At 46.9% G+C, this 13452-nt stretch overlaps 1 protein-coding gene across 4 annotated transcripts in view; it reads right to left on the bottom strand.

Annotated features, from left to right (window-relative positions):
- Nucleotides 1-1622: 1622 nt before the first annotated feature.
- Nucleotides 1623-13452, bottom strand: part of LDAH (lipid droplet associated hydrolase) — a 100370-nt gene continuing 88540 nt past the window's right edge. The window contains exons 7-9 of one of the 4 annotated variants that reach the window (XR_014235279.1): nucleotides 10209-10445; nucleotides 6914-6982; nucleotides 1623-3737 (exon numbers count right to left, since the gene is read on the bottom strand). Coding sequence is in view for 2 of the 4 variants with exons in the window: in XM_082358446.1 (XP_082214572.1) it covers nucleotides 10254-10445 (192 nt within the window). In the remaining 2 variants the exon portion in view is untranslated. Of the gene's footprint in view, nucleotides 3738-6913; nucleotides 6983-7021; nucleotides 10446-13452 lie in introns of those variants that run through there. The other 3 variants (XR_014235280.1, XM_082358447.1, XM_082358446.1) reach the window with 3 other exon arrangements.

Genomic DNA, 13452 nt, shown 5'->3' with positions numbered 1-13452 from the left:
TTGCATTTCAAGTCATGCTTATAGTTGTTGAAAAGTACAAATGCATCCCCAGAGCAGCACAAGCAGTGAGCGGTGGTCCGCTTCTTTGCCTGTGCGGACCTTCCGGGAGCAGTCCTGCAGGCCCCTTCTAGTACATTCTGGTATATACTGTGTGTGCTGTGCTGGCAGAAGAAAGGACTGGCTTCTCTCACACGCACCCCCCTACACGTTAGAGGGCTGCAGTGTTCGCGGCAGCTTCCTGAGAGGTGTTTCTGCAGGCAGGTAAGTCTGTAAGCAGGGCAGCTTAGCCGGCTGGTGTATGAAGCACAGTTTTCACTCTTTTTTCCTGATGAACTTCCTCCTGCTAGTTTAGGGCAGTGCAGAAATTTTTATCTTCTAAGTCAGTAATGAGATGTGAAATAAATTGTCTGAAAAACACGGAGAAGCTTCTGATGGTCAAGTCCCAGGCACCTTTAGGCCTGGTGGCACAGACCTTCTGGGACGCGGCCAGCCGTTTAGCTTTCGCATTTCTTTTTCACTGTCTTTTAAGATGCAGGCGAGCAGGAGTGTGGTGGCGCTGTGACTGGAGATCTGGCCGGGCGGGGGGGGGCCAGCGGCTGTCTCCTTTGCAGCCACTTCTTTTCGGCTCTGTGCTGTTCCACCTGACCAGCGGTTACTGCATCTAGAGGCGGGCCGAGGTGTCTGCTCCCAGCTGGACTCTGCTCAGACCCTTGGCTGCCAGAATCTAGAACCTCGGCTGAGCCTTCTGGGGCTGAGGTGTGCTCGTGGCTGACAGAGACAAGACTCCCACCCTGCCAGGCTTATTCACAGGAGTCCTGCGGAATTGGAGGTAAACACAAACCCGTCGGAAGCACACAGGCTGAACCTCCCTTGAGCACGTTCCCTGGGCCGCAGGATGGGGAAGGGCAGCCTCTAGCTGGTGGTTCAGTGCAGCTGCACACAACTTGTGCCTCTTGTACATTCTTTCTGACGAGCCTGCTTTCTCTCAGACCTCTCACCCCTGAGCGGCCCTCACCCGGATTTTTCAGTGGGGTGAGTGGGTCTGAAAAGCACTGACAAGGTGTGTCGAAGGCCTTTCCTTGTCTGCATGTTTATCTCTGAGTGACTGAAGGCTGCCAAGGGCAGAAAAAGATGCACGTATCCCTGTGGCTCAGGGCAGCAGCAGCTTGGCTTGAGGTGAGCAGGCTGGCTTGAGGAAGGAGTGCACGCATGAGTCGGGCTTATTTCTTTACAACTTGTATTTCTGGGTCAGGACCTGTCAGAGTCAGAGCAAAGTCAGCCATTCAGCATTCTGTTTCGAAAGTGATGATACAGTTCAGGGAGAAAGCAAGCTCGTGATAAAATGTGTTTTCTGGCTGGGAAATACTCAAGTTCCAAGCCAGGAACAGAGGCTCTGGAGAGGGGAACTTCTCGGTCACGCTCCACCTGGATCAATCACGGATTGAATACCAGCATCCTTAGAGTCATTGTTTCGTTTTGTTTCGTTTTTGGTATTTCGCTTTATGCTGTAGTGCGAACAGCTTTTATGTTTTTTACGACAAAGAATCATAATCGAGTCACTTTAGGTCTTTTAGCTGCAAATATTTCACCCCAAATGAAAAGTTATTGATTTTTTACAAGGATTTTTTTTTTTTTTACGATTTTTACTTGTCCTCTAGCAGATGACAATAGGGGATTCTGAAAAGTTTGGATAGAATTTTTTTTTTTTTAATATATAAAGAAGCAGTTCTTCTCACCCTGAAGGCTTCTGCAGAAGTCCTGCACCAGCTTACCTGCGGTGCTGTTTAAGCGGGCCCTGGGTGGACAGCAGCATCTGATGTGATGGGCACCCTGCCCCTTAACAAACACACACACTCCAATTCCAATACTGTGATTTTAAGGAAACGGGCAAAACTCGAAGTGACGGTGATGCCATCACAGCTCAATGACACGCCATTCCCTCAGCAGCTGAAGACAAAATTAATTATTTGGGGGGAGGGATAGAAGTCCCTTTCATTTTGCAATGACACAGTATTTCTCAGCTTGGCTTGGGAGTAAGGTGGGAAAGGGGGAGAGGTTTTTGAACTCATTTAACACAAGCTGGAATCTCCTTTGTCACCTGTTTTCCAGCTCTGGTTCGGCCAGGGCAGAACTCCGAGGCTTGGGGGCTGGAGATCGGGCCAGCTCCCTGCTGCCCTGCTTGGCCATTTGGGCAGTGCAAGCTGACGTCGAGAACGCTGCCCCCGTGCCCAGGCCGGCCAGCAGGGAACCCTTTGAGGGCAGGTACAAATCCACTGTGTATATGTATTCTCAAATTTAAATAGATGTACATAATGAAATGTAAATGAACTGTAAAACAGCAATCTCTATTTTTCTTGACAATGATATAGCAGTATATATTTGTTAAACATGCTTGTGTACTCTTCATTAACCATCTTAATATTTTGTACAGATAAGTTGATTAAATATTTTATTGATAAAACTGCTCCTGACTGGTCTTTAAAGAACTACTTTTTGAGATCCGGCCTTCCCATGTTAAGAACAACAGCCAACCACTGAGGCGTTAGGCGTGACTGCATTGAAACAGGGGTTCTGGGCCCATGAGTCTTTAAGCTGACCACTCCCCCTTGAAACACCTCAGGCTCTAAGTCCAGGAGGATGGGGGCCCCAGGCATGGGGCTGCTGCTTCCTGGGTCTTTGTGACTGTTGTCACACTGCGTAGGACGCTGTGCAGCCCCACACCGTATGAAGACACTGCGTGGGAAGGTAGAAGAATCCAGCTTGGGTTCGGGGGAGAAGAGGCCAAAATGCAGTGGAAAACATTTTCTCTTTGGAAAACGAGCGCTGGCATTTGTAATGAGTGATCGTTGTCATTCCAAGCACAGTGTGAGTGGAAAGGTTTTCTGTTTTCAGACATATCAAGCTGCTGCAGGATCTAGAAAGCCTGAGCACTCCCACTCTGGAGGCCACAGTTGTGCCTTTGAATTCCAGTGGCAGAAGCCAACTGCAGCAGCTTCCTCTGCAAGGCCAATTACATATTCTAGGGAAACCAACAAAGTCCTACAGCGAATTTGGCAGGATACTTTTGCTCGGTATTCCTCTGGACAAGTACAAAGATGTGTGCTCTGTGATGCTGTCTTGGCTCCTTCAGCATCTCTCCTAGACCAGGCAAGAGAGGACCGACCACACAGCCTTCCACTGCTGCCCTGGCTCTCACACCTGTTTCCTATAGTTGAAGGAGAAAGCTATTTCATCTGTTCCTAAATATTTGTGGGAGAGGATAAGTGATGGAACAGCAGTTGTGGCAAGATGACAAGGACTTGCCCTCACTAATGACTTGTTACCAGGATCACCTCCTCTGGGATATGGATCGGGCCAGTGTGACACACCTTTTCGCAGAGCGATGGCAGCACACATCCGCTGTAATCCAATGTTCCTGCAGGGTGTTAATGCCTGTCCCCTTGGTCATGTGTCCTGCTCTGGTGAAAGAAAGTCTGCTCCCTTTTTGCTTCTTACTTTCATTACTACCAAATAAAGGAGTCTCTTTCTTTGGAATAAAAATGCACCTTGTAACTCACTCATTTGGCAGGTTGCTGTAAACGTATAAGCTTTATGACTCTGCCATTGAAAAGTGTAAAGTCTTACATTGCTTTGCTTTAACAATCCTTGGTCAGTTCTTCATTTTCTTATTTTTCACTCTCCACTTGACCTACCCCGGAATTCTGTGGTTAGAGGAGTACACTTTCAGTTGAGAAGGGCTTGTTACAAGGAGAAAGCAAAGTCAGGGGTGGCACTTAAAATTTTATCCTATTTCCCGAACACTGATGCGAGACGGTCTATAGGCCCTGCAACGATTGACGCTAAAAAGAGGCGAAGATTGACTTCTCCGCTCCCCCGGCCCTGGTATCCCTGGGAATGCCCGCTCTCTGCTCACTCCAAGGCAGGTCAAAGCAAAGATGCCACCAACTGCTGCCCTGCTGAGGGCAGAGCTGCCTGACCTGGTTGTGGATGCCTTGTGCTCCTGTGCCCCCGGGGAAGCTCTTCTGCTCAGAAGGAACAGTGATCTGGGGAGAAACTCATCCGTTGTGATGTGTCACCAGTGTGCAGCCGCCGACCGTGAGGCTGGGGGCGTCTGCTGAGCCCTAATCGCATGCAGGTGCATGGCCCTGCAGCCGCGGCCAGCGGGAGGAAGCCCAGATGTTCTGCGAAGCCCGAGCAGAGTGGGTTTGCAGAGGTGGGATTCTGGTCCCTCTGTGAGGGAGGGAGGCCCTGCAGGTGCACCGCACTCCTGGCTGTCATGGACGCCCAGTCACAGGGTCACATTCCCATCCCCGGGAAGAGGAATTTTCCCATAGACCCTCCCAGCAAGGAAGTCTGTCCCAGTGTGGGGAGGTCAGCACAGCCCCTCTGCCAGAGTGTCTGAGGAATGCGATACAAAATGAAAACGCTCTGCTGTCCCGGAGCGGGCTCTCGTGTATTGTTGCTGTAATTCCCACTTGGGGTGTTGCACAGGGTTAGCGCTCAACAAATAATAACCGCATACTTGGTAGTTGCTAATACCCAAACTCCAGAGGTTTTCTAATCATAGAAGAATGGAAGTAACAGTTGCAGCCGGACGGGCTGAAGAATGGGCCACGACGTGCCGTGGCCTTGCTAGTGCCAGATAGTGAACAGTCTATGTCCTGGAATCTGTCTGACCCAACTGTGCAGAGCAAGGCTGAGGAAATGCTTAAGGGATAAAATAGCAAGTCCATGTCATACGTCCAGTTACATATTCAGTTTTGAGGGACAAGGAGTCCCAGCGATGTGATTCCCTGATAGTCTGACCGACTGAGGGAACTGTATTTCTGGAGAGGTTGCCTATTAGGCAACCTATGCTATGTTGCTGCCTATGGCAGCAACTTTTATTAATTTAGGAAACAATATTTATTGACTATTCTGTGTGACAGGCCCTATTCTATAAGCCCTGAGAAAATAGAGACATGACCAGGGGACCGTGAGGGTTCAGACGGAGGGAGGGAGGGGGGAGAGATAGAGATAGACAGAGAGAGACAGAGAAACAGAGAGACAGAGAGAGGACAGAGACAGAGAGAGAGAGGACAGAGAGAGAGACAGAGAGACAGAGAGAGAGGACAGAGACAGACAGAGAGACAGGGAGAGAGGACAGAGACAGAGAGACAGAGACAGAGAGACAGGACAGAGACAGAGAGAGGACAGAGAGACAGAGACAGAGAGACAGACAGAGAGAGACAGACAGGACAGAGAGAGAAGACAGACAGAGACAGAGACAGAGAGACAGACAGAGAGAGACAGAGAGAGAGGACAGAGAGAGAGAGGGAGGCAGAGAGGACAGAGAGACAGAGAGAGACACAGAGAGAGAGGAGGTGGGGAGAGAGAGAGAGAGGCCACTCTGTGGGGCAGAAGCGGTTGTATTTTGGGGAAGGGTCGAGGCACAGGAACTCTCAAGGCTGGAGCGGTTGATCCCAAAGGTTCAGGGCACAGCACAAGTTTGGAGGAGCAGAGGGAAGTAAGTGCATCTGGAGCACCCGGTGGCCGTAGCAAAGCTGCCGAGACCGGAATGAGGGACTCAGCCCCAGCTCTGACCCGCACAGGCTGCTGCTTGATACGCACCCCGCACCCCAAAGCCGTGTCTGTTGTATCCTCTGTTCTTCTGACGCCACTCAGTTGTTCCCAACCCTCTCCTCTTCCCTTCCCCTGACAAACTGGCCTTCGCCGGCCCTCGCGTGACCTCTTCCCCAAGCCTCCCCTCCTCTGGCCGCCTGCCCGCTGTCCCCTTCAGGAGGCAGCACGGTGCATGGGAAGGGCTGAGGCCGTGTCGCTGGGGCAGAGCCCAGCTGTCACTCAGTAGCTGTGAGGTCTTGAGCACGTCACCTGCTTGGCACCCTCGTGGTAACACACGACTGTGAGGCCTGAATGAGACGCTGTGAAAGTGCAGGGTGAGCAGCACATTCTTTCTCTGGACTTGTTCTCTTCTCTTCCAAACCCACCCAAGTTCCACCTGTCCTTCTGGCACCAGGAGCAGCCCTGCCACACCCTCCCTCCAGCAGTTTTCTCTTTACAGAACTGCGGCAACCCGGAGCCTTCTCCGGCCCTCACCGTTTTGCTCTGGAGATGCCCTCAGCCTGCTGGAGAGGACAGACCCATGTCCCACATCGGCTCCCCACGTGGGCCACTGTGATCACTCCCCTACACCTCCAGGGCACAGAGGCAGGGATCTCAGCCCCTTGGGAACGGAAATCTTCCCTGTCCTCGACACTCCTACAGGAGAGCTTCTGCCTCAAGTCCTCAGAGATGTACCAGTTCACAGAGCTCACTCAGTCCCAGGCACTGCCCGCTCCTTAGGCCCCACCCAGCAAGGAAAGGAGAAGTCCAAGGACGTCTCTTCTCTCTGGCAAGAGGGGGCCAGGAACAAAGATGATGCCTCGTGTTATTTAAGAAACACTTTGCTTCCTACATCTTTTCAAAGGACTATATAAGCTCCTCGAGGGGATGTTTGGGTGTCCTGGGCTGTGTGTGAGAGGCCTGCAATGGCCTGGGGTCAGAAAGCTGTATCAGGTGAGCGAGTGGCCTCCTTCACCAATATGAACCAGAAACGCTGAGACGATGAGAATCAAATTTCAGGCTGGGTGAAACACTGCAGAAGCTGGGATATCGAGGAGTCCTCCATTGCAACAAAGAGAAGAGAGTGTAAAAGACAAACACGTTTGCTATCCTTCTCCTTTAGGTACCATTTAATAGAGCATCTACCAGACAGGGTGCTAAATACTATATGCAAGACCTCGTTTGACCCCATTAAAGACAAACAAAAACCCTTCCGAAGTCCAAAAGCTAACGCAAGTACTTTTGTAGATGAGGGCCAGTGGGGGAGTGAAGGAGAGGGCTCAGGGAGGTTAAGCCTCTGAACATCACAAACCTGATAAATGACAGATCCAGGATTTGAACCCCAGTCTTCAATTACTTCCTAGAAGAAGTAATTCACTTTCTGGAAAAGAAGCAATAAGAGACAGATGCAGAAGGAGAGTGTGGTTTTTTGTTTTTTGTTTTTTAAAATAATTATTCGTATACATTTCAAAATCATCTCAAACTTACAAAAATGTTGCAAGAACAAAGAACTTTCTTTTTCTCTGAACCATTTGAGAGTAAATTGACATAATGCCCCATGGCTCCCTGACACTTGTGTGTCTTCAGTACAAATAAGGACATTTTCCTACTTGTCCACAATACAACCAGTGAAATCAGAAAATTAACATTGGTCTCTTATTCCCATCTACTCTTCAGATCCCATTCAATGAAGTTTTGCAAACTGTCCTAACAGTTTTTTTTTAATAACAAAAACATCTAATCCAGAATCAGGTATTACATTAAGTTGTTGTGTCTCCTCACGTCTGGAATTAAATTTAATTTTAATATAATGTAGGATACTGAAAAACCAAGCCTTTGGAGGTCACTGGCTCTCCAAGGGTGGAGTGGAGAGGCCAATGGTGAGAGGGCTGCTGCCTTGGACACCTGGCCACGAAAAGCCACTGGGGCTGCCTCTGGAGATTCTCCCCCACAGTCCAGAGCAGACTGGGAACAAATGGTCATGATTTCCAGTTTAGGCCTTTCATTCAGCCCTAGATAACCCCAGATGAAGTTATTAAATCTTTGACAAGGGCCATTCAAGTGGCTGACTGGGATATAAAGGCAGAAATGCTTCTGGAAAATGGATTTCATCCACTGCTTACCAACTTTAGTCTTTTATTTTTTATTATGATGATGTTTAATAATAATTATTATTAATATAGCCAGTCTTTATTGAGAAGATACTCTTAGTCAGGCATTGTGCTAAATGCTTTCATTTAATCATCCCATTGAATTCTTCAACAATATGAGGTACATATTATTAGTAATTCTATCTTATAAATGAGGACATTGAGGCATGGAGAAATTAGATGAAGTTGTCTAAAATCACACAGACAGTAAGGCCTCCAGAGTTCACATACCCTATCACCTCATACATATGCACGGAAACATTTTTGCTTAATTCCTAATGAAATAAAATGAACTTCAATCTCCTGAAATCTGATTCTTCCTTCTCTAAAAGAAGCACTGAGAAAGTGGCTTTTCAATTTAACAGAGAGACTCTGACCCGAGTCTAACTCAGGAGGATGCCAAGATTGTACCCCTCCTCCCCCAACACACAGAGATCAGGCCAGGCAAGGTCAGAAAGTGCGGGTAAAACACTTATTTTGGAAATTCATTTGGTGCTTAGATGATAAACAGGAAATTTACTTTATCATTTTACTTCTTATCATTTTTTAAGCTCTGGTAGCCTTTGGTTTATCAGACATAATTTCATACACGTGGACTCCTGAAATAGGAAGTAATGTTGTAAAGTAACGCTAAAAGAAAAGCTGGGCATGTTATTCTTCATTCCAGTGGCATGATTTACCCAGTACTTGCTTAAGTGCTTCGGGTTAGTACTATTGAGCATCTCCTGTATGCAAGGCACTTCAGAGCCATGAGACCGAGCTCCTAACATCAGATTTCTAGAAGGTCTCCCTACACAGTTGCCAATAAGGACTCTGTATGCAGCCTTGCCCCAGTGGCTTAGGCATCTACTGGCTCCTTTCTGGGGCCAAGAGCACTGCTTGCCTGGAGCTTGGCTCCTCCCCTCTGAGAAGTCATTTGCTCTGACACAGAAGCCACGCCAAAGGGTCATAACTCATACAACGCTCACCACTGGGTTGGCAGCATATCAGAGGTGAATCTTTCATCAGGGGGCTTTAGGTTTTGAGAAGAAGGACAACATCCCACTGTCCTTAACGAATGGGACACCATGAGGGATGTCCTCTAGGAGAAAATGGAATGTTTCTATCTATCATCAACCATCTCTGCAGTCAGCGGGACTTACTGGCTCCTAAGGTCCCAGGATTGAGTCAGTTTAGGGAAGGAAGCAATACTGTTAGCCCACTCTAGGCCAGAGAACAAGTTTCTTCTTTACTGGACCTCAAGGTGCCCGGAGAGGGTGAATTCACATAATTTAATGGGTTGTTTTGGTTCATTAGTAAAACAATTTCTTTCCAACTAACAAAACTAATGGAGAAATCATTTATGGTAATTCTCTATTCAGCAATTTAAAGATGCCCTTTCAAAAATTACTTACTAGAAGATTTTCAGAAGAAAAGAATCATAATGTAGCTAACAATCTATCCACAATGCCTTTATAGTACTTGGTTCACTGCTGGTCCTCAGTGGAGTTTGACTGAAAAAAATTACAGAAGGGGCAGTTGCATGTGGCAGGTACAAGGCTGATCTGGGACAGCCTAGGGCCGCCCCACCCTGGCTCTGGAGAAGAGCAGCCTGCAGGGAGCTCACAGCCAGAGCTTGCTGGCTGTCTGTGGAGGAAGGCAGAAATCGGGATCCTTCAATAACTCTTATTAGCTGTTAGTTGACCAGAGGAATGTCTGACGAGCTTTATTTGCTGACTACTGCAGGCAGACCGGGAAGTCACACTCCTCGGGAAAGGAGACAAGCAGTGCTTCCCCTGCCACTGGCTCTGCTGGGGCTTGTGCCACTGGCGGCCAGACAGAAGGCTGACTTGGTGGTTGGAGACATGCTGCAAGGTAGTAACAGGTGGGGTGTGCAGGCTGTCCTGATACCCAGTCTGATTCTGATGATCTCAGCCAAGACCTGTGCAAAGTTAGTCTGGGCTGACCTTCAGCTTCTGTCCTGAAGAGAGACCCAGGTCCACTGCTCATCACTTCCTGCTACTGGACTTGAGTGTATCCTTCTCATGATCTCATATGCTTCACATATCCGACTACACACTTAACATTCACCGGTCTCTTACATTTTCTAGTAGGTCTTTCATAATTTTCTCTAGGGGAGCCTATTCTACATTGTAACTCAATTAAAATCAACTAAATTTAGATTTCCTTTTGTCTGCAAGGATCTTGCCTACCAAAGTAAACTGTATGGTGCCACTGGGCATCTCGTGCAAACATAAGAGACTTTGTTTAGATCACTGTGTTCCCTGAGTCTTGGAAAATGTGTTGTTAATCCTATGGAATATTGATCAACTGTGTTTATTTCAGTCTGTAGCATGGGGAGCTGGGAGCTGATAGTTTTTAAGCCAAGAGGGTCTCACTTTTCTTCTCTTCTAATATCCAACATTAAAATTAAACATTTACCTACTAAGTATACTACTTACTACTAAGTACACCTACTGGCTTTATGTACTAGCTGTCAGTGCTTGCTCCTTGTGTCAGGATTTATATTTTGGACAGATCATCCTTTAGCCAGTCAGCTACCATGTCTGCCATTTCCTGGTAAAAATAGAGGATAAAGTCATGAGGTATTTTTTTCTCACAGAGTCGAATATCTCCTTCTGGAAAATCTTTCTTCATGTCTTCATAGTACTCTTTTGGACACCAAGCATCTATAGTACCATAGTAAAATGTAAGCTAGAAGACAAGACAAAAACATTTTATTAGAAAACACTTCCCCTCCCAACACGGATATGACACCAGCAACCTGTAATGCTTTGAAAACAGCCCCTGCACCTGGCCCTATAAGCGAGTCCCAAGGCTCCCTGCAGAGAGTGGCTCTCTCAAGGCAGTGAGCTTTCATGGTTTATGGGAGTGAACCTTGGCATCTGATGGAAAGAAACCCATGTAGGGAGAGCCTGGTGTGATACATCACCCATGATTCACTAAAAGGACTCGCCAGCAAAGTTGTGTATGTTGAGGTTGAGATGGACACTGGAGAGTTGGCCGATGAGGGCAAGGAAGAGTTATTGAGACATAATCACTGAGTAACTAGTAACCATTCATTATACACTTAATAGTTTTCATACAGCCACATGCTAGGCATATGGGACATGTTTGTTGGATGTATGCAAAGATGAATCAGATGGACTCTGCTTCTTAATGTAGCAGATGAAATGTTATCAGAACCCTGAGAGTGTCTATGACATTTCTAGGAATAGGCTCCAGGTAGCAGGAGAGTGTGCTGATTCAGTGGGGAGGTGTTACAATCATACTTCAGGTGACAGCAAGCAGGCTGGATGGAGACAGAGCTTCCTTTGAGGCATTACTAAGACGCTTATTGACTATTGATCTGTACCAATCCCTGATACACATATACACACACATGTTCATGCATACACATATATGTATATACACATACAAATGTGTACATATGCACACATATGTGTACATATGTATGGGCACATAAGCATATATACACCACCTATGTATATATATATGTGTATATATGTGTATATACACATATACATTTATAAGCGTATACACACACACATCTTTATATCTACGTCTAGCTCTAAGCTGCTGTTCTTCACTGAAAAACTATGTTCTACTTCTGTATTTCTGAAAAAAAAAAAAGGCAACAAAAACGAAATCCTATTCAGAAGGGTACATACTGGTAATTTCTACCAAAAAAACCCAAAAACTAAATTTTAAGGCCCCTCTGACATCCGTTATCACTGAAAAAAAAAAGAGTTATGCCGTAAGTGGCTAGTTACAGTCACTTGTAGTTTCCATAACACACCAAATTTGTTCACTCATTCAAACATTTAATCATTAATCTATTCAGCAAATACTTATTGAGCATCTACTCTGTATTAGGAACCCGGAAAACAGATAATAAGACAGTCTCTGGGGGAGGGAAGGACTGGAGGCACCACGTACACAAGACAATTAGCCCGGATAAGGGCATCTGGTGGGAACCAGTGGGCAGCAAAGGTTCCCTAGAGCACTGATGTCCAAGTTGAGTCTTCCAGTTGGGGGAGCACACTGTGGGGAGTATACCAAGCAAATAAGAAGTATGAGGGAGCATGGCACGCTTGGGAATTGGAAGTAATTTAAAATGGCCGGGCTTCCCCGGTGGCGCAGTGGTTGAGAATCCGCCTGCCAATGCAGGGGACACGGGTTCGAGCCCTGGTCCGGGAAGATCCCACATGCCGCGGAGCAACTAAGCCCATGCGCCACAACTACTGAGCCTGCGCTTTAGAGCCCGCGAGCCACAACTACTGAGCCCACACGCCATAACTACTGAAGCCCGTGCGCCTAGAGCCCGTGCTCCACAACAAGAGAAGCCACCGCAATGAGAAGCCCGTGCACCACAACCAAGAGTGGCCCCCACTCGCGCAATTAGAGAAAGGCCGTGCACAGCAACGAAGACCTAACACAGCCAAAAAAAAAAAAAAAAAAAAAAGGCTGGAATATGGGAGATAAGTCTGGAGAGCTGGTGGAGAGAGATGAAGTCATGAACAGCCTCTGTGCCCCACTAAGGAGGTTGTACCTTGTTCTGAAGTCCACAGGAGCTAACAAAAGACTTCACACAATGAAGTGACGTGATTAAGTCTGTATGGTAGGAAACTTACTCCAGCTGCAGTGACGAAGAGATTGGAGGGGATCAAACAGAGGCGGGAGGAGGATATGGGAAATACATGTTATTGCCCACTGGATAATTTTCTACTTGGATCATTAAATCCATTATCTGAATACGGACAGGTGAGATCACTCTTATAAAAATACCAGCTTTTATTACAGTAATGTTATGATGTAACCAACATTTAAAGAGATGGTTAATTAAAAAACATTTTAAAGAGGAGAATATTTAATGTAGTACTCCAGAGAGTCAATTACTAACAAATAAACTTTGAGTTGTAGACTTATTCCAAAACACTTCATAGGGATTTTTCTGGCTTTCACCTGGGCTTTGGTTTTGAAAGCTGCAAAGGATCTGTGGCTCACAGATTTCTCACTGAATTTGCTCTTCCTACTCTCCTGTTTTTGTCACTACAACCATTTCTTGGCACACCAAAGGCCCCAGGCCACACTTCATTTTGCCAGGGCTCTCAGCAGTGTAGGAAGTTCCTTTTGATTCCCGGAGAACAGGAGAGCCTGGCAGTCGCCTGGCTCTTCCTCCTGGTGCCGTTCTCTCTATAGCTCTAAAATGCTGCAACCTCACGACCAGTGGGGGACTATTCTGGCCAGTTGTGGAAAAAATAAATTTCTCAGAATTTCTCAGCAACCACCCTGCCACAGCTTCCCCTTGCAATACTGCTGCGAGTACAAGCTGTCCGCAGGCATTAATGATCTACCAATAGGGCTAATAACTTTAGATTCTCTCTAAACCACTCCCTACTCTTAGCACCAAGAATCCTTTAAATTATATCCAGGAAATAGCATCTGGAACAGTCATTATGCACAGTTGTTCAGCACTTCCTCAGAGTATGAAACAGTGTTGAGAAATCTAGAAATGCGAAATTCAGACTTGGGCTCGTGTCCATCAGGTCTGTTCCTCTGCTCCACTGCACTCTCTTGCCCGAAGACACCGGGACACTGAGAAGGGTACCCTGGGAGCCCTCACACCAGTACAAGCTACGGTGGTGAGGTCTTGTGAAAAACCCTAATACAAAAGGGTCAACTAGAAGGAAAGCAAGGC

This window comes from Balaenoptera borealis (assembly GCF_965194805.1).
Source record: "Balaenoptera borealis genome assembly, chromosome: 15".
NCBI classification, from domain to species: domain Eukaryota; kingdom Metazoa; phylum Chordata; class Mammalia; order Artiodactyla; family Balaenopteridae; genus Balaenoptera; species Balaenoptera borealis.
Note: the sequence above shows the minus strand (reverse complement) of the source record. Positions and strands in the feature narration are given on the sequence as shown.